Source organism: Camelina sativa, chromosome 8 (assembly GCF_030686135.1).
Source record: "Camelina sativa cultivar CO46 ecotype springtype chromosome 8, ASM3068613v1".
NCBI lineage: Eukaryota > Viridiplantae > Streptophyta > Magnoliopsida > Brassicales > Brassicaceae > Camelina > Camelina sativa.
In genome coordinates, this window is record NC_141887.1 from 1,375,065 (window position 1) to 1,392,147 (window position 17,083).

The following is a 17,083-nucleotide window of genomic DNA, read 5'->3' on the forward strand; positions in this document are numbered from 1 at the left end:
CAAGGGTAAAATAAACTAATATTCAGCCACAAAAAACCAAAAAAAAACTAGTTCTCTGCATTAGCATGATTATCCCTCCCTTTTGTGATTAAAGAGTGGCATTTCAATGAATAAGAAGCCAGTAACGTAGAGAGATTGGAACTCTGAATCTAACCAGCTTACCTTGGAGAAAGATGTTTGCTACGTGGGGATGTGTATCATGCGTGCTTGAAGAGCTTCATGCTAAGCCAATGAAAGTAAACAGCAACCAGTAGAGCTGGTAAAGTCAGTGGAGCCAAGAAGCAGTAGTACCTGGAGAATGTTTAAATCATGAGAGGATGACAATACACACACGTAAGTAACAGATTTCATTCTGAATACATAATAAATAGCCTGGGAATGAAACGGAACAAGAGTGAGTGGGTACGTGTACCTGTCATTCTGAATAGCTTGGATAATGGGATTGTGAGAGAGTGGAAACAATTTGGAGACTATAGCCGCAAACACAAATCCAACAAAGGAAATGGAACCAACGATCACAAAAAAGCCTCCCCAAAACTTCATTTCTCAGTGTTTCATTCAAGGCATTCTCTCTGTTGTCCAACTAGTACTAGTAGCATCATGTAACTCAGCTTATGTCCGGTCCAGTAACAGAGATAATTAATATAGAGTGATTGAGATGAGGATCTGAAGTCAGTATAGGAAGAGAAGCTGAGTTAAAAAAAAAAAGTCGTTATCAGAGTAATCATCAAATTGCTATAAAATCCTAAAAATCATTTATCTATATGAAGCCAAAGTTTCTTCCTTTCCAATAGACCCAGATCCATCCTTAAAATTGATCTCTAGTATTATTAGCTAAAAAAAATCTAAGCCTAAATCTGTCAGATTCATTCATAAGCAAAACTACCAAAGACATCTCTCATCGTAATGATACGAAATCCCTAAACTAAGAAAAAAGCGACGGGAAACAAAAAAAAAACTTAACTGTGAGAGAGAGAGAGAGAGAGAGAGAGAGAGAATGAAGGAAGAAAGGGCACAACTTACATCGGTTGAGAGAGATTCCCCTGAAAGAGAGCAGAGCAGAGCACAGACAGAGGGAGACACCGAAGATCGCAAACCAGACAAGAAAGAAGAGACGAAACCGGCGAACCAGAGCGGCAAAAAAAAGCCAGCAGATCAAAATCGCTAAACCCAAATCGGTCTGATTGATTAATTTCAGTCAAATCGGGTTTAATCGAAAAAGCGGTCTAGACGGGTTTTGGTAGGCAAATATATAGGCCCAACTCGGCCCAGTCTTATTGGCCTACAATTACACATGCAGTAAATCTGGTGAATAACTGGTGCATTTATATTTCTAAAACAAGTTGATTATTAATGCTGATCAACTGGTTATAAGTTATAACTATGTTTAAGAATTGGATTACTTGTGTTTTTCTGTAGAAACTATATTATGAGTCGCCGTATGCAGCAAAGGCAATTTTTTTTGTTTTGTTAATTTATTATTTTAATACTAATTTTACTAATGTACTTTTTTTATTAATTTTAGTGATTTAGTATATAATCCGCACAACAATGTTTGTTTAATACAATATTAATTAAATAATTTTGATTTGACATATTTTATATTAGTGTTTTTAAAATAGTAAAATGAAGATTTAATTTGTATTGAAATATCATATTAATGATATTTTATTTTTTAGTATTATCAATTCAGTCATGTCATGTCATATAACATGTCATGTAATATAATTCATTTGTGTTATTTTGATAATTTAATATATTTAAATATTCATAATTTTAAACTTTTTATTAAGTTTAGATATATCAGTTATAAATTATAAACTTCTTTAAAATTGTATAATTTACTATATACGGTAAATTTACTATATATGTATGTTAAACACACACTTTTTATATTAATTGAGTAATATATGTTCGTTTTTCAAAAATTCATATCACAATATATGCAAAAAATTATACATTGTTATTAACTTTATGTATTATATGATGATTCACTACATTTAAATTTTAAAATCAAAACGAAATGATAGGAGAATGTGTAGATATAATGGACACAAAGGGTTGAAAATCTCAAATTGTCGGATCTGTTCCATTTCCCTGGTGAAATTGTCGTGATGAAGCCGGAAATTTATAGCTGCCTTTGTGATGAGAAAAAAAATTGTCTGGAGAAGTTGAGAAGCCATGGAACGCCAATGACATGTCTGAAGAGCGATAGAGGAGATTCAATTCTTCATCTTGCTGCTAGAAGAGGTCATCCAGAGCTAGTAAACAACATCATCTGTGAATGTCCATGCCTTTTATTCGAGCCAAACTACGATGATCAGTTTCCCCTTCATGTGGTAGCTCATGTTGGTTATCAAGCGCAAGTAAGAGCTATTTTTGCTGCAATAACACATTTTTCAGATAGAAGTTCTGAATAAACTGGAGATACACTTAATCCATATGTTCTCAAAGACAAATATAGACACACTCTTCCATCATGATCTTTCTCAACTCCCATATATCTTGTATCATTGCTTTGCTTACGCTCCCCGAGCTTTGCTGCAATATGCAGAAGATCCTGGCCAAGTCTGTTGAGTAGATACTTTGAATCTGGACAGTATTTAAGAATTACTTGGACTATCCTGATATGACTGTACTCTGCAGCTGTATGTATTGGAAAGGAACCATCTTTGTTGCAGAGATAGACGCTCTTTGTTGATCAGTCTAAGATCTTGCAAACTCCTTCGTAAAAGCCTATGGATGCTCCAAAGGAAAGACAAGTCCTTCCTTCTTCATCTAAATCATCCTCAAGAAATGGATATTCATCAAAAATAGCATCGAGAACATCTGGTCAAACAATTGGGAACACAAATTAGCATAACGCCGCTAGTTTTACATAGAAAATTGAAACACACTAAATTGCAATTGCTATTGATAGAGCGAAAAAAAACAAACATGTATTTCAGGCATCCAAAGCAGCATGTGCAAGATCTTTTTTACCTTCCAGTTTCGAATTTAAGTAAGACTTCCTCCCTTCAAGGTCATCGTTGCATGTGCTTCCCAAAATTGATTTCACAAGTGATACATGTCCAGCTTCTACTGCCATAAAGAAGGAAGATACTCCCTCATTATTTTCAAGGAAACACGCACCATAGTCAGCTTCAATGAGATATCCCGCCGTCAATATATGTTGTCCTTCAATAATCATTAATCTGAAATAAATCTTCTAGATATCTATATTAATTATAAAGGAGTATTCACTAAATATATCTTTTTTACACTCTTCTGGATCCTGGAGGCAACCACAAATTAATCCTCAATTGTTGTTGAAGGCTAAGAGATGGGTTCTCCACCTGGTTCAAGGTGGCAATTACTCTCTCTCTCTCTATAGCCTCTCATGTTTCTCTGGGTAAAGCAGAAACCATTTGTGCAGATCATTATAGATAACAAAAAGTGTTACAAAAATACTAGTATAGATAACAAAAAGTTTAATAAAAGAATAAATATGGTATTTTCTTCATAATGTGGTATCTCATATCTTAAGTGTGACGGTTTAAGATTGGTGTAGAAAGTTCATAACTGTATGTGTAGGGTAATAATATATGTGAATATAAATGTTGCATGCAATAATGCACAGAAGCAGCATAAAAATTGTTTCATCAGCCCTTTTTTGGGCTTCTTTTTATATTTTAATCCTTTTTTCTAAAACGAGAAAGTTACAATACCTTTTTAGACGACTAATCACCTGCTTCAAGCATCCAAATCACATGATTTATTCACATCAGCTCTCAGCCTCTCACGATCAACATTCCCCTCTACTTTTTCTTTCTTTGATCTTCATTCCCCTCTACTTTATTAACTATTTTTATACATATGTATGTGTATAGAGTCAGAAACCTCTATCAATTCCTCTTGGCGTAAGTCTGCAATGGCATATGAGGACAATAACAACACCAAAGTATCCAAACTGAGTCAGATTTCTCACAACCTATCATTATCTACCTTGTGGAAGTCCTTATCAGTTTCTGGTGCACTACTTTTCTTGTTATACACATTTGCATTTAACCATCCTCATCAAATAATAACCCATAAAATCTTTGCCCCTCTCGACCTTGGTTTCTCCTCCTCTTTCTCTTCCACTTCAGAAAAACCCGCATCATCGTCCTTGCAAATAACAAGAGAGTCTCCTACAAAACTCAGCCATCTATTTTTTGTCATTGTTGGTAGTACAAAGACTTGGAGATATAGGAGAGGCTACATAGAGCCTTGGTGGAGACCAAACATCACGAAAGGATATGTCTTCCTCGAAAGACCACCTGGTCGTGATCTCTTGCCTTGGCCTAACCAATCTCCTCCTTTCTCTTTCAATAAAGACTCATCCATCACAAACCAATTCAAAACTCAGATTCGCCTTTTCCAATCACTCCATGAGTCGTTTAAGAAAGCGTCCAAGGAGACAAGATGGTTTGTGATAGCAGATGATGATACTCTCTTCTTCTTGGACAACTTAGTCGAGGCTCTCGACAGGTATGACCACAAGAAGCACTATTACATCGGGATGAACTCGGAAAACGTTTGGTCAAATGCAGTTTTCTCTTTCGACATGGGATATGGAGGCGGCGGATACGCATTGAGCTATCCAACTGTGGTAACACTTCTCAACAAAATGGAAGAATGTATCAGACGCTACCTTGGATTTTATAGCGATCTTCTCTCATTTCGTTGCTTGGCCGACTTGGGAATTGATCTTACTTTAGAGAAAGGCATGCATCAGGTAGAGATGTTAATCCAAATTTACAGTTTCAAGATATTTTTGTTTTTAAACTAAAATGTGATATAATGTGGTTCGATTTAGTGTGAACAAGAAAAGTTTCTTGTGCCTCACTATAAATATACGTACTCTCACTCTGTCTTTCTTGTGGTGTCGTACAACCAGATTGATCTGCTCGGTGACATATCAGGTCTCTTATCAGCTCATCCTCAGTGTCCTGTTATCAGCCTCCACCATTTTGATGTCATAGACCCGATTTTCCCAGGCATGAACCGCCAACAATCAGTGAACCACCTCATGAAAACCGCGAAAACAGACCAGTCCCGTGTCTTGCAACAGACAATATGTTACCAAAGGGGAAATAACTGGTCAGTCTCTGTCTCATGGGGATACTCAGTCCACATTTACCAATCTATATTCCCAAGAAACCACCTGAAACGCCCTCTCGAAACGTTCCGGCCATGGAAGAATGTTAGAACACCGTCGTATACATTTAACACGAGGCGGGTGACTAATGATCCGTGCGAAATGCCTCGTCAGTTTTTCTTTGATTCGGTTGTGGAGGACAAGAACCAGAGCGTGGTAACTACAATCTACAAGATGAAAATGGCAAGAAGTTTACCTCCTTGTGTGCTAAATGGCAACCATTCTGCTCGTAACATTTCACAAGTCCGAGTCATTGCTGCTACTATTCACAAGATGGTATCAATATATATACCCTCCATACTTTGTTAAAGCAAATTGGTTTAATCCATTTCCTTATGATCTAAAAATCAACTTGAAATCTTTAACAGGGTGAAGGAATTGAATGTTGCGATGTGCAAAATGTTAACAATACCGAGATTTTGGAAGTGAAGATAAGGGCTTGTCACAAAAATGAAGTTCTTGCTTAGGACATGTCTTCAGATACATCTATCATTGATTCCCTATTATTAATAATGTGAAATTGGTTTTTCATTTGGTTTATATAACTTCTAGTTGCAACGAGAATAGATAGTTGACAAAGTCAATCCCCACACTGGGGAATTTAGAGGTTTCAACCCCCAAATGCATAAAAATCTTTGTGCCTCGTGAAAATAGCCTACGTGTCCATGGAAAAATCGACTAATTTTCTAGAAATAGGACCAAAAAAGAACAATCAAACGGTCCGGAAATCAGAAACAATCATATGAAGAGTCGAAGACAAAAGTAGTTTTGCGTATACATAAGTATGGAAGGAAGACCATGTCAGAATCCGGTACATCCGGTTCTTCTTTTTCTGCTTCATCAATGAGATTTCTGGATACCGATGAGGCGAGCATAATCCACCCATCTGCGGACACCAACAAAAAGAACATATGTGAGTTAAAACTGCTGAGAACAGATAGTAAAGAACAAGGTTTGAGGTTTTAAAACAACTTACAATAAGGAACCCAGGAATGTGTTTCCTGTTCTAACTGCGAAACACAATGCACTGAGTGCAAGTTTGTGTTGGTGTAGCATTGGCTCCAGGAGACGTTGTTCAATCACACCAGCCACTACTTGGTACCTGTTTATTTCAAACCACATCTCTTTTCAATTATCCAATCTAAATGCGCTATTCGAGTTTGTTTTTCTATGCTTTAGACTTCTTCAGTAAAAACGTTAGGTAGAAAGAAACTCAGTACCTTAGGTTGCTAGAAACAGCCATGTAGACACCATATGCAACACTTGTGGAGACTATTGGAACAGTTTCGATTTCACCTTCAGAAGTTTGGTCTACAGCTCGTCGTGCTTTTATGAATGCATTTGTAATAGCAGTACCAACCTGACCAATTATACAGATTAGACACGTCAAAAGAATGAAGAAACGAACTGTGATGGACATAGTTACTGGAAAGACAGTTTTGTAAAAAATCAACCAATCCAACTTCTGACAAGAATTTCCATTTTCAGGTAGATATATGTTTGGACTCACCAGCGATGATGTGGTGCCAACGGCAAACAGCTTCGCTCCATTGCGCTGCATAACATCAAACAATTTATATTATCCAGAACCAACTATTGCGTGACACACTATTAAGATCCTGTAGTAAGAAAGTGACAGAAACCACACACCGTTATAGCACCTAGCCTTTGCAAGAGAGTATATGAGGTTCCAGAAAGAGCAATCTGCAGCAAGCACATTGGACAATTAGATGTGAAAGAACTGTTGTAAACTTAATCCGCATGTAGAACAAGTCTTTTACAACAACAACAAAATGATACCTGGAAGGCATTGTCTGGGCAGTTGTGGAAAAACTTGGATATACCTCCAGCAGTAAGTGCGAGAGGTGGTCGAAGAGAAACAGTAGGAGCAGGAAGATAAACTAACATGAAATCAGCAATGATAGCCATCGCCTAGTAAAGAAAAAATGAAACAAAATGAAATTAAGTCCGCTTAACCACAACAAAACAAAATCCAAATTCAACAGAAGATCGCAATGAATACAGCAGGGACAACTTATGTGTATGTATGTATTTGACATATAGTTCAAGGAACTTTTTCTTACAAAGTGACAAAGCAGCAAAGGGTGACCCCATACTTTGAATTTCTCCAAATTTGCTATTGAACAGTTCAAAAATTTGGTTCTTACCTCAGAGACAAAGCAAATCTCAACTACTCATCATAGTCATGCAAAAACTAATGGTGAAAATTTTGCAGACCCCATCACAACCACAAACTACCCCCAACTCTTCGTCAATCCGAATGGGTCATCTAAAAGATATTTGTTGACAAATTTCTCATCCATCCCTACCATCTAACAATTTCACAATGACTCACAGAAAGTTCCTGCGATCTGACAGGAACACTTAGAAAAAAATCACCACAGGAAAAAGTGGAAGAGAAGAATAATTACCACGTCGGCAAAGACAACTTCAAGTTCATTGAAGAAGTTTTCTCTACGCCGTTCATACTCAGCAGCAGTCTGGAACAAAAGAAGCAACAAGTTCCCAAACATGTTAGCTTTTAAAAACTATAACTTCTAAACTACAACCAGGATTACCAGATTTGCTCTGTTAAAAAGGAATAAATCAAAAGGTATCGGATTCGTAAATCATGATTGAAACCAAATTCAAAACATTCTCCTGATGAATTTTCCAGAGGAAAACAAAAAAAAAAAAATCAAAACTTTGCAACTCAAATTAGTTGGAAAGCAGAGAGACCTTGGTGAAGATGCCAACACCACACTCCATGGAGAGTTTAGCCAAGAAGAGATCATCAGCCAAAAGTCTTTCTCTAAACCCAGCAAACTGCATCAGCCACCGCATCACAGCCGATTTCTGGAGCTCCAAAAACCTGTTAATAACCGATCCAGGAATCCGACCCGACTCAATAGCAGCCGCTAGATCCTTAGGAAGACTCTCCAATTCAGTCCCTGACTCCTTCAACAAAAGCATCACCTCGTTCCTGTTCCTATTCCTGTCCTCGCCACCTTCTCCGTCTCCATTGTTCTTACCTCCATCGCCACCACCACCATGACCTCCTCCGATGTTATCAGAGCCGCCGTTACCAATCGAGGCGGAGAAAACAGGGGAAATAGGGACACGTCGGTTGAAAGAGATGGACTTGGCAGAGATTACACCGTTAAAAGAGGAGGATGAAGAGAGTCTAGGAAATGAAGCGAGGTGAGGCCATGTGAGATTGGATTCAGAGATAGATGTATTCGGGGTAGGAACACAGAAGAAGCAGGACGCTATTGCCATTGACTACACAGAGAGAGAGACTGAAAACTGAAAAGCAGAAGACTTTCAGAGATCTCTCTGTGTGTAGGGTTAAGGTTGTCGATTGAGAGAGCAGTGGTGAGAGAGTCAGCGAAAGCAAGATTCTTTCTTTCTTCAGTGTGTTTAAGGGTTCTTGTTTTAGTTTATTTGGGGTGGGCCTCACGATAGAATCCAACTGGCGCGTGCTTTTCACGGTGCCTCTCACACCAGACCAGACCAGCTTATAAATGTGTGTTTTACAAAATTACAAAGGTGCAACTTGGAGTATCATTTGAGAATATATTTTTATAAAGAAATAATCTTTGGAAACTCAGAAACTTGTTGACATATCATCATCACATCCCATCGCTGTCAAAGGAAGAAGAACTTTTCAAACAATTGAAAAAAACACCTAAAGCCCCCTATCACTACTACCGTGTTGAATGCTTATAGAACGTAGTAATTATGTCTTTCTGACATTCTCTCATCAGTACTGATGCTTCTTATTAGGTCTCGCCTTCTAATTGCAATGAACCATCTCTCATTAACTTGAGGCTCAAACTGTTGAATCTTTCCCTGGAATACTGCCTCGACGCTTTTCTCCAATCAGTCCCAGCTTTCATCATCGCAACAAACTCTTCGTAGCTTATACGCCCATCCTGATCAGACGAAAGAAAGATGTGTTCTTTATCATCTTTTAAGGGAGTGGACAATTGTGAATGTACTTAACCAAATGGGTTTAATGAAATGTGGAAGATCTTATCTTTTTTGTTTGGGTGGTTTACCTTGTCGGTATCAACATCTTGCCTGATGGCTACAATAACTTCCTCACTGCTAGTATCATCCAATTCATCATTCAACGCTTCACGAAGTTCTTCAATCTCTATGTAACCACTCTGGTTCTGATCAAAAAAGTTAAAAGCTTTATGCAAGTGTTCATCATTCGCCATCTTCTTAAGGTGCACCGAAACAGCCACAAACTCGCCGTAGTTCAGTGTCCCATCTCCATCAACATCAGTCTGCAGGAGAAAAAAAAAATCGAGTTTCAATATTCAGAGGTAATGTAGCACTTGTTTCTAGCACATCGCATTGAAATGATAGATTCATACAGCTTCCATAAGAATCTGAAGATCGGCATCAGCAATCTGTTGTCCAGCTTTTTGAAGTCCAACTTTAAGCTCCTCAAGATTTATCTTGCCTCTCTTGTTTACGTCCATCATTTCAAACGCTTCCTTTATCCCGGCTGCTTCTTCCACTGACAAGTGCTCAGCTATCACCTAGAAGAGGAACACAAGTTTACAGTTTCATTTATCCTTCTGAATAAGATTGGAAGCAAATCGATAAACAGTGGAATGGCTTAACAGAATCATACCCGAAGAGCTCGTTTCTTGAGCTTATTCATAACAGAAAACTGTTTGAGCCTTGCTTTCACAGTCTCCCCAAGAGAGACATTTGGAGCCTTCTTTGCATTCAGTATCCACGAATGCTCTGCAAATAGGATATTCCTTTCTGAGCATACGATTTAAAAAAAAAAAAAAACTCAGTGCTGCTACAAAACAGAAGCCTACCGAGTACTTGTGCAGCAGTAAGCCGTTTTTTGGGATCAGGTTCAAGCATCTTTCTCACAAGGTCTTTGGCGCTGTCAGAAACTCTTGGCCATGGATCTCTCTTAAAGTCAATTACTGACCTAATGATCGCTTGAGCCACCCCTTGTTCAGTCTCTGTATCAAATTAAAAACAAATAAAACGTCTGCAAGAGGTCTTTAAGTGAATAATTCGGAGGAAAGAAAGAGAATATGGTAACAAACCGGCCCAAAATGGCGGGACACCACAAAGAAGGATATAGAGGATGACTCCTGCGCTCCACACATCGATCTCAGGTCCATAGTTTCGTCGCAGCACCTCGGGTGCCATGTAGTAAGGACTTCCAACAATCTCAGTAAACTGGTCACCTATTACAGTTAAAAAAATTCAGGTAAAGTAGTACAGATACAGTAACATATGTGATCCATTGGTACTCATCACAATCTGATATTGTAAATGTACCAGGTTTGAAGAATATAGATAATCCAAAATCAATGGCCTTGAGGGGTGCCGTCTCTTTCTTATTTGCAAAAAGAAAGTTCTCTGGTTTAAGATCCCGATGTATCACTCCCTGCTTATGGCATATCTGTAAAGACAAACCAAGGATGTGTGAACAGAAACATAGAAAAAAAAACATATTAAGGATTTAAGACACCGTAAACACAGCTATGAAACCTGAACAACTTCAACAATAGTCTTCATAACCGCGGCAGCAGCACGCTCAGTGTAATGACCTCTAGCAACAATCCGATCAAACAGTTCCCCTCCTTCACACAACTCCATAACTATATGAACATCATCATCATCCTCAAAGGCATCCTTCAAAGAGACGACAATAGGGTGTTTAGGCATATTCTTCATAATCTCAACCTCCCTCCTAACATCCTGTATATCAACTGCTGTTCTCAGCTTCTTCTTCGATATAGACTTGCAGGCATACTTGTCACCTGTCTCCTTATCAGTACACAAGTAAGTTATACCAAACTCGCCTCGACCAACCTCACGCCCCAGATCATACTGCAAAGATATATCATGTCCTGTAGGGTTTTTCAGCACGGAGAGCTCAAACCCAGCTCCAGATCTATCTGTTGCAGTGTATTCATTGCTGTAAAAAGGATTGCTTTTGTTCTTTGGTTTCCCTTGTTTACTCTCGCTCGTAGCCGAACTCGGACTGCCACAACAATTCCCCATCTAATCAAATCTCGAGATTCCTGAAAACCCCAGAAAGTTCGAAACTTTGAGCACTGTTCACAAAGCTGCTATTAGTTTCCTTAAGACAAGAACCAATCCCAATTAAGCCGAAAACAAACACAACCCCTAATATATTAAAAACCCTAGCTAAGACCGTAAGAAAAAGGAAAACACAGACCTTTCAGAACATAAATAGAAGACGAGTCAAAGTCTTCCTCTTTCTCTCTCTTCTTCAAATTGACCTTCCTTCTTCGTCTTCTTCGTCTTCTCTAGTGATTTCAAAGAATGACAACGCCTAAATTATTGTAATTGTGCGTTTCCTGAGTTCTTCCTCATGTGCTCTTCTTGGTTTTTTTGTTGATATAAATAAATAATCAATCTTCCCGCTGTGGATTAAACAAATTCTATTTGATTTTACTGTCCTTTTGAAATCTTGTTATATGTATATCTTCCATGAGCAAAAATATGCAGTAAGGTGTTTTATGCTTTGTTACAATTAACACGAGTGAGTGAGTGAGTGTTATAAGAACAGCATATGATTAGTGAGTTTTCTAATTATTCTCCTCGGGTACACCTTTTGAAGTTGGCGACAAAAGAATTGAAGCATTGCTAAGCCGGATTAACACTTTTGTGGTCAGAATGGCAAATGATTAAACAAACGTATTCTTTCAATTTTGCAAAAGGAAAGAAAAAAAAGAAGGAAAAGAATAAAAAACAAGACCTACTAAGGGGGAGGTATTGGTTTAGGATTTAGAAAGAATTTTAATGACTTTAAAAAGTTAGGTAAATATGTTGTTATTCAATCAAGATTTTTTAAAACTCTTTAAAAATTTGGTGTTATTGGTTGTGGATTTGTAAAAAGTTATCTAAAATCTTGATAAATCTAGTGTTATTGGATTAAGAGTTTTATAAAATCATTAAAAGTTTTATGTTATTCAAGTAAAACAAAAGAATCTTGGATTGTTAATGAATTCAAATTTTATGTTATTGGTTTAGGATTTTATATCATTTCCTTCATAACAAAAGTCATGAAAACTCTTTCATCAAATAGAAAGATTTTACAAGATTAGAAAAAACAAATCAGCAAGATTTTAAAAAACTTCCTAAACAATCTCTTAGAATCCTTCATTTTTAACTTTCAATTTTCTATGATTCTAAAAATCAGCAAGAACATAAAGTCATTAAAATTCTTTCTAAATCCTAAACCAATACCTCCCCCTAACTAATCCCCGTCTCTTGTCTCCATCTAACACCTATAACATAACTCGCTTCTTTGTACATTCATAACTGCAAAACACCACACGATATGGGACTCTCGACAAGACCAACTAGCAAACACAAAAAAAAACCAAAAAGCCAAGAATGATTTGCCGGTTTGGAGGGCAATGGATATACTAAGCCAAAGTGTCTCTCTTTTCCCTTTCAGAGCTTCGGCTTTGTAATTATTATGGTGCACCTGATGAATTCAGGGTCTCATTAGAGTCTGTCTCAATTTGTTCAGAGCTTGACGAGTTGGTTGCTGAACCCCTTTCTCTTTCTCTTCCTCTTCCTCCTGCTGCATCATCTGCTGCTTCTACCTCACTTTTCTTCGCAAACCGGCCCCCACTAGCTCGTGCCCTTCTCATTGCATGCTTGTGTCTTGACTCATGAAGATATGGCTGCCGCAATTCAAAAATAATCAGTACACGTCAATAGAGCTACACACCAACTTACAAATTCATTTTCAATCCCTCATAATATCTAGCATGGGTCCAGTTCGTTTCTACAATATTGACCTTCTCTTCTAGATGACTCTACACCATCCATGGATTCACAGCATTTCCTGATTAATTTCCAATTACCAATCAAATACAGTTTCAATCAATGAGAAAAAAAATACCTTTCTGTCCCTGATCACTTTCCTTTCTAGCTCTGCCTTGGCACGTGCTTTTCTTCGTCTAAGAATTCCCTCGTACTGTTTTGCATTCACATAAACGGGTTCTTGTGCCATGTCAAGTGGCAGAGCTGTTCGCTCACGAGGCATTCCAAGATATGGACGAAAACCCTGTTTAAACCATTGAACATAAGCTCAGATAACCGAAATCATAGTTGTTCTCGGTTATTGAAGATATGAACTTTAACAACATATCACTTGACACTAGCAAACAGAGTTACTGAACACAGACTCATTCCAGACACCAAACACAATCACCACAGGGGTAAGTTAGTGGCAAGAGCGCACATACATCAAATAAACATTGCACCATATAGAACTATTGTAGAGAGACTGAGAGAGGATTTGGCAAGATACCATTGGCTGATGACCATATGCTCCCATCATTCCCCCATAATATGGATCCTGATATGGATTTGGGACACAAGCCTGTAAACAGAGTTAAGAGTTTATCATACATATGAAGGGTGTTATACACGATAAGAAGTCAATTTAACAGCTCAAGAACCAACACAACACAGCATAAATAATTAAGGAATGAGAGGAAACCACATACAATATAGTGTCCAACAAGCTCTGGTGGTTGTACAAGTTGCTGATCATGCAGGTTACGCATAGAAAGCGCCGGGTCATTCCCTTCCATTCCGTGATTATCTACTGAAATTGAAGAGAGACACCATTTAATAGGCATCGAGAATGACATCACTTAAGTTATCAGTTAAACAAGTTACAACTAGATACTGCAGAACAGACGAAAACCTCAAAGCATTCACTAAAACGAAAAAGAAGTCAAACCTGAACGGGAAGAACTAGCAGCTTGTGAATCCTTCCAAGTACCATCGTTTTCACCATTCAAGGCACCATCTTCAGAAGCCGAGTGAACATCGTTCGATTCAGAACCGTTGGGGCAATCCAAAGAAGAAGAATTTGATGGAACTATAGAAGGTCTGGCTTGAGGCACGACGTTAAAGGAGTTGTTTTTCCACCAGGGCTCAGGATACATCATCGGTTGCTGAACAGCATGGTGATTCTCTTCCTCCTCTTCGTTTTCACTTCCCGGTTTCGATTGCATCTCTTCAAACAAAAAAAAAATCAAAATCAGGTCAACATACAAAAGATACCAACTCAATAGCCAATCAAGAACAAAACTGATCACTAAAACCATGGAATAAACAAACTCTTCAACTACAAAATCTGAGCTATATATAAATAAACCAATGCAGAGAAGCAAGCATGCAAACAAAAAAAAAAAAACATAAATTTTCGCATAACTCATAACTTCATAAGATTCATCAATCCCCTACACGATTACCATGAAACGAAATTCAAATACACAAAAAAAAAACGGAGAAAAAAGGAAGATACCAGAGGAGAATTCACAGCAGAGAGCTCAATTGAAATCGTCTTCCAAGAAGATTAACACTTTTTAAGAATAATCAAAACCCTGAATCAATCACGATTTTGGAGAGTTCAGAGAATGAAATTGACTTAGGAAAAAAAAAAAAAAAAGAGAGAAGCCAGAATCTAACGAAAGCAAAGAAAGGAACTTGGTGAAAGAGAGAGCAATTGAGAGACAACACCCGACAGCCGGCAAGAAGGAATCAAAACTTCGTATAAGAAAAAAAAAAAATGAAATTGGGGAAGAAGAAAACCCTAGATTTTTGGGGATTTCTTTTTTTTTTTTTCTTTTCCAGAATTGTATTTTGTGTTTTTTTTTTATATATATGGAGTAAGTTTTTTTAATAATCGGACAGAACACAAAAGACCGAGAGAGGTTTGATAAGATCACCCCAACGAAAGTGAAAACTTTATGCCACGTGGCGACCAATGAAAGATGCCAGCGCGCGCAGATCTGGGATCTTCTCCGGGTGACGTTAGTTATATACTTATATCATTCACTCATAGGTTATACTATTTTTTTTCTTTATTAGTACTTTAGTATTAAGTAAAAGGAAGAAAATATTACATTTTTATTATAAAAAAAACATTACTATAAGAGAAGTTTTGGGTCCAATTGACACGCAAGTGATCGGCTGCGACGAAGGACACCTGTTGATTGTAGGGACCTCTTTTCCATTTACACATTTTTTTTTTCTTCGAAATTTCTTTTACAACAAAATGACTTGTGTTTTCTTTCACGAACAAATTTTTTTTACTTTTTGACAATTATAGAATATATTTTTTTACTACTGAAAATATATTAGTTTTGCATAATTAAATGATTATGATATCGTCAAACTTATACATAAACGGTTTAAAAAAATCAAGATAATAATTGAGGGGTGTATTTCAATCTAATATTCTAAAATATTTTAGTTTTTATAAGATTTTAAATGATTTTAATAATTTATAACAGTTGATATGATTTATCGTAAAAAAGTTTCAAATTCTACCTAAAATTATGATATTTAAATTTTTGTATTTTTTATTAAATAAATTTTTTCAAATCATCCAGAATTTCTAAATTATTAAATCCAAATCTACCATTTTAAACAACAATGAATTTTAAAATAGATTTTTAAATCAGTTTAATAATAATAGATTTTATAAAACTTTTTTAATTTATAATTAAATAACATAATATTTATAAATTTTACATAAATAACTGAAAATGTTTGTCTTATTAGTTTAGTTTTGTTATTGTGTAAACTAGACTCAAATGTTGTGTCAACAATCGACATTTATAATCTAGAATATACTATATGAATTTTAGTTGAATATTGATGATTTGAGATGGTTGATTCGTCACTACTAGCTAGTAGCTATTAAAGATCAACAATTGTTATTTCTGTTATAATACTACTAATTAAACGAAATTAAGAACGTATGGGCCATATCTTTCACACTATAACACTTGATGTTAATGTCATCATCATCATCATCGATTAGGCATAATATTTGGCGTAAAACATGTACAGATCTTGGTCAAATAATCAAATCATATTTTTTTCTACAAAAATGAAATTTTGTTTGTGAAAGCGATATTTATATATAGATCAGTATTAAGTGCTGAAATCGATGAAGATATAGAAGCTGTACACAAAAGAAAATTATCATCTTATAATATAATACTCTTTTGACAATATATATATATATATATATATATATATATAATGCTCTAGTTCGATTGCTAGTAAGCATTTTGTGTGATCTCATGGCATAAACTGTACTATATACACCATTTCACTTTAGATTGTGTACCTAGTCATAATCAATTTATAGAAGTGTAACTTTTTTAATAGTTAATTGTATCAAATCATATATCAGTCAAATTGTAATAGATTAGTGAATCATAAAATTGTGCTTCGTGTATGGTTTTTGTTCTAGAGAGTAATTCTAATTTTAATATAAAAATCATAATTAAAAACACTTAGCAAATATTTTATAATTCGTAAAATTCCGATCAACATGCACGTCATACAACCAAAGTAAGAATTCTTGAACTAGCAACAAGTTGTAGGAGACTAGACGCTCCAAAAAATTGATGCCTTAGCATTTTTTTGAATCCATCAATTCCACTTGAAAAGGAAGAAAAAACAAATGTTTTCCGATCGATGAAGAAATGTATAGAGCTCAGCTCATCATAACTCATTAACTCATGATAACCACGACAGTAACACTTTCTTGGTTTTGTGGAAAATATCAAACGTTAATCCGCATCTATATTGTAGTGACACGCGATTTCGTTTAGAATATTCTATGTTCCATACAACGAACCAAGACACATATTTAATCGATGCGATCCTTATCAAATACATATGGATGTTACGAATCTATATCCAAATATATGTTGATTCATAGTCTTGTCACATGCATTATATAATGATTTACGGACTAAACACACACACAAATGTTTACCAATCCAAGTTGAATCCAAAAGAAAAGTCATATAGCATACATCGAGAGTCAAAGAAAATTGA

The 17,083-nt window shown here is 36.3% G+C and overlaps 4 protein-coding genes and 1 long non-coding RNA gene across 12 annotated transcripts; 1 reads left to right on the forward strand and 4 right to left on the reverse strand.

Moving 5' to 3' along the window:
- Nucleotides 1–1,944: 1,944 nt before the first annotated feature.
- LOC109126057 (uncharacterized) lies at nucleotides 1,945–3,513 on the reverse strand. The gene is made up of 2 exons (XR_015563124.1): nucleotides 2,983–3,513; nucleotides 1,945–2,829 (listed from the first exon to the last, which is right to left on the reverse strand). It is a non-coding gene; the product is annotated as an uncharacterized LOC109126057 (long non-coding RNA).
- A 238-nt stretch (nucleotides 3,514–3,751) lies between these two features.
- On the forward strand, nucleotides 3,752–5,719 carry LOC104705520 (uncharacterized). Its single transcript, XM_010421536.3, has 3 exons — nucleotides 3,752–4,756; nucleotides 4,919–5,455; nucleotides 5,548–5,719. The coding sequence occupies exons 1-3, from the start codon at nucleotides 3,860–3,862 to the stop codon at nucleotides 5,644–5,646; spliced, it is 1,533 nt and encodes a 510-aa protein (XP_010419838.2). The 5' UTR covers nucleotides 3,752–3,859; the 3' UTR covers nucleotides 5,647–5,719.
- Nucleotides 5,720–5,750: 31 nt separating this feature from the next.
- LOC104705519 (protein RETICULATA-RELATED 4, chloroplastic) lies at nucleotides 5,751–8,737 on the reverse strand. Its single transcript, XM_010421535.3, has 8 exons — nucleotides 7,919–8,737; nucleotides 7,612–7,680; nucleotides 6,980–7,111; nucleotides 6,830–6,883; nucleotides 6,690–6,734; nucleotides 6,400–6,539; nucleotides 6,156–6,281; nucleotides 5,751–6,065 (listed from the first exon to the last, which is right to left on the reverse strand). Exons 1-8 carry the CDS (start codon nucleotides 8,456–8,458, stop codon nucleotides 6,020–6,022), a joined length of 1,152 nt encoding a protein of 383 aa, XP_010419837.1. The 5' UTR covers nucleotides 8,459–8,737; the 3' UTR covers nucleotides 5,751–6,019.
- Nucleotides 8,738–8,746: 9 nt separating this feature from the next.
- LOC104705521 (calcium-dependent protein kinase 7-like) lies at nucleotides 8,747–11,834 on the reverse strand. Of its 2 annotated transcripts, none has more exons than XM_010421537.3 (9): nucleotides 11,409–11,834; nucleotides 10,715–11,250; nucleotides 10,502–10,625; nucleotides 10,264–10,407; nucleotides 10,024–10,176; nucleotides 9,828–9,943; nucleotides 9,565–9,732; nucleotides 9,241–9,474; nucleotides 8,747–9,114 (listed from the first exon to the last, which is right to left on the reverse strand). In XM_010421537.3, exons 2-9 carry the CDS (start codon nucleotides 11,228–11,230, stop codon nucleotides 8,962–8,964), a joined length of 1,608 nt encoding a protein of 535 aa, XP_010419839.1. In that variant the 5' UTR covers nucleotides 11,231–11,250; nucleotides 11,409–11,834; the 3' UTR covers nucleotides 8,747–8,961. The 2 variants fall into 2 exon arrangements, with proteins under 2 accessions (XP_010419839.1, XP_087319230.1); XM_087463104.1 differs by having other exon boundaries at nucleotides 10,715–11,283; nucleotides 11,409–11,737.
- Nucleotides 11,835–11,856: 22 nt separating this feature from the next.
- On the reverse strand, nucleotides 11,857–15,127 carry LOC104705522 (nuclear transcription factor Y subunit A-1). Of its 7 annotated transcripts, none has more exons than XR_015564515.1 (8): nucleotides 14,693–14,922; nucleotides 14,529–14,607; nucleotides 13,959–14,237; nucleotides 13,720–13,820; nucleotides 13,521–13,592; nucleotides 13,110–13,274; nucleotides 12,443–12,888; nucleotides 11,857–11,951 (listed from the first exon to the last, which is right to left on the reverse strand). XR_015564515.1 is itself a non-coding variant. In XM_087463105.1 (7 exons), the coding sequence occupies exons 3-7, from the start codon at nucleotides 14,233–14,235 to the stop codon at nucleotides 12,676–12,678; spliced, it is 825 nt and encodes a 274-aa protein (XP_087319231.1). In that variant the 5' UTR covers nucleotides 14,236–14,237; nucleotides 14,529–14,607; nucleotides 14,693–15,127; the 3' UTR covers nucleotides 12,320–12,675. The 7 variants fall into 7 exon arrangements, 4 of the variants coding, with proteins under 4 accessions (XP_087319231.1, XP_010419840.1, XP_010419841.1 ...); XR_015564516.1 differs by having other exon boundaries at nucleotides 13,720–13,817; nucleotides 14,693–14,915; XR_015564514.1 differs by having other exon boundaries at nucleotides 14,529–14,920.
- Between the last annotated feature and the right edge of the window lie 1,956 nt (nucleotides 15,128–17,083).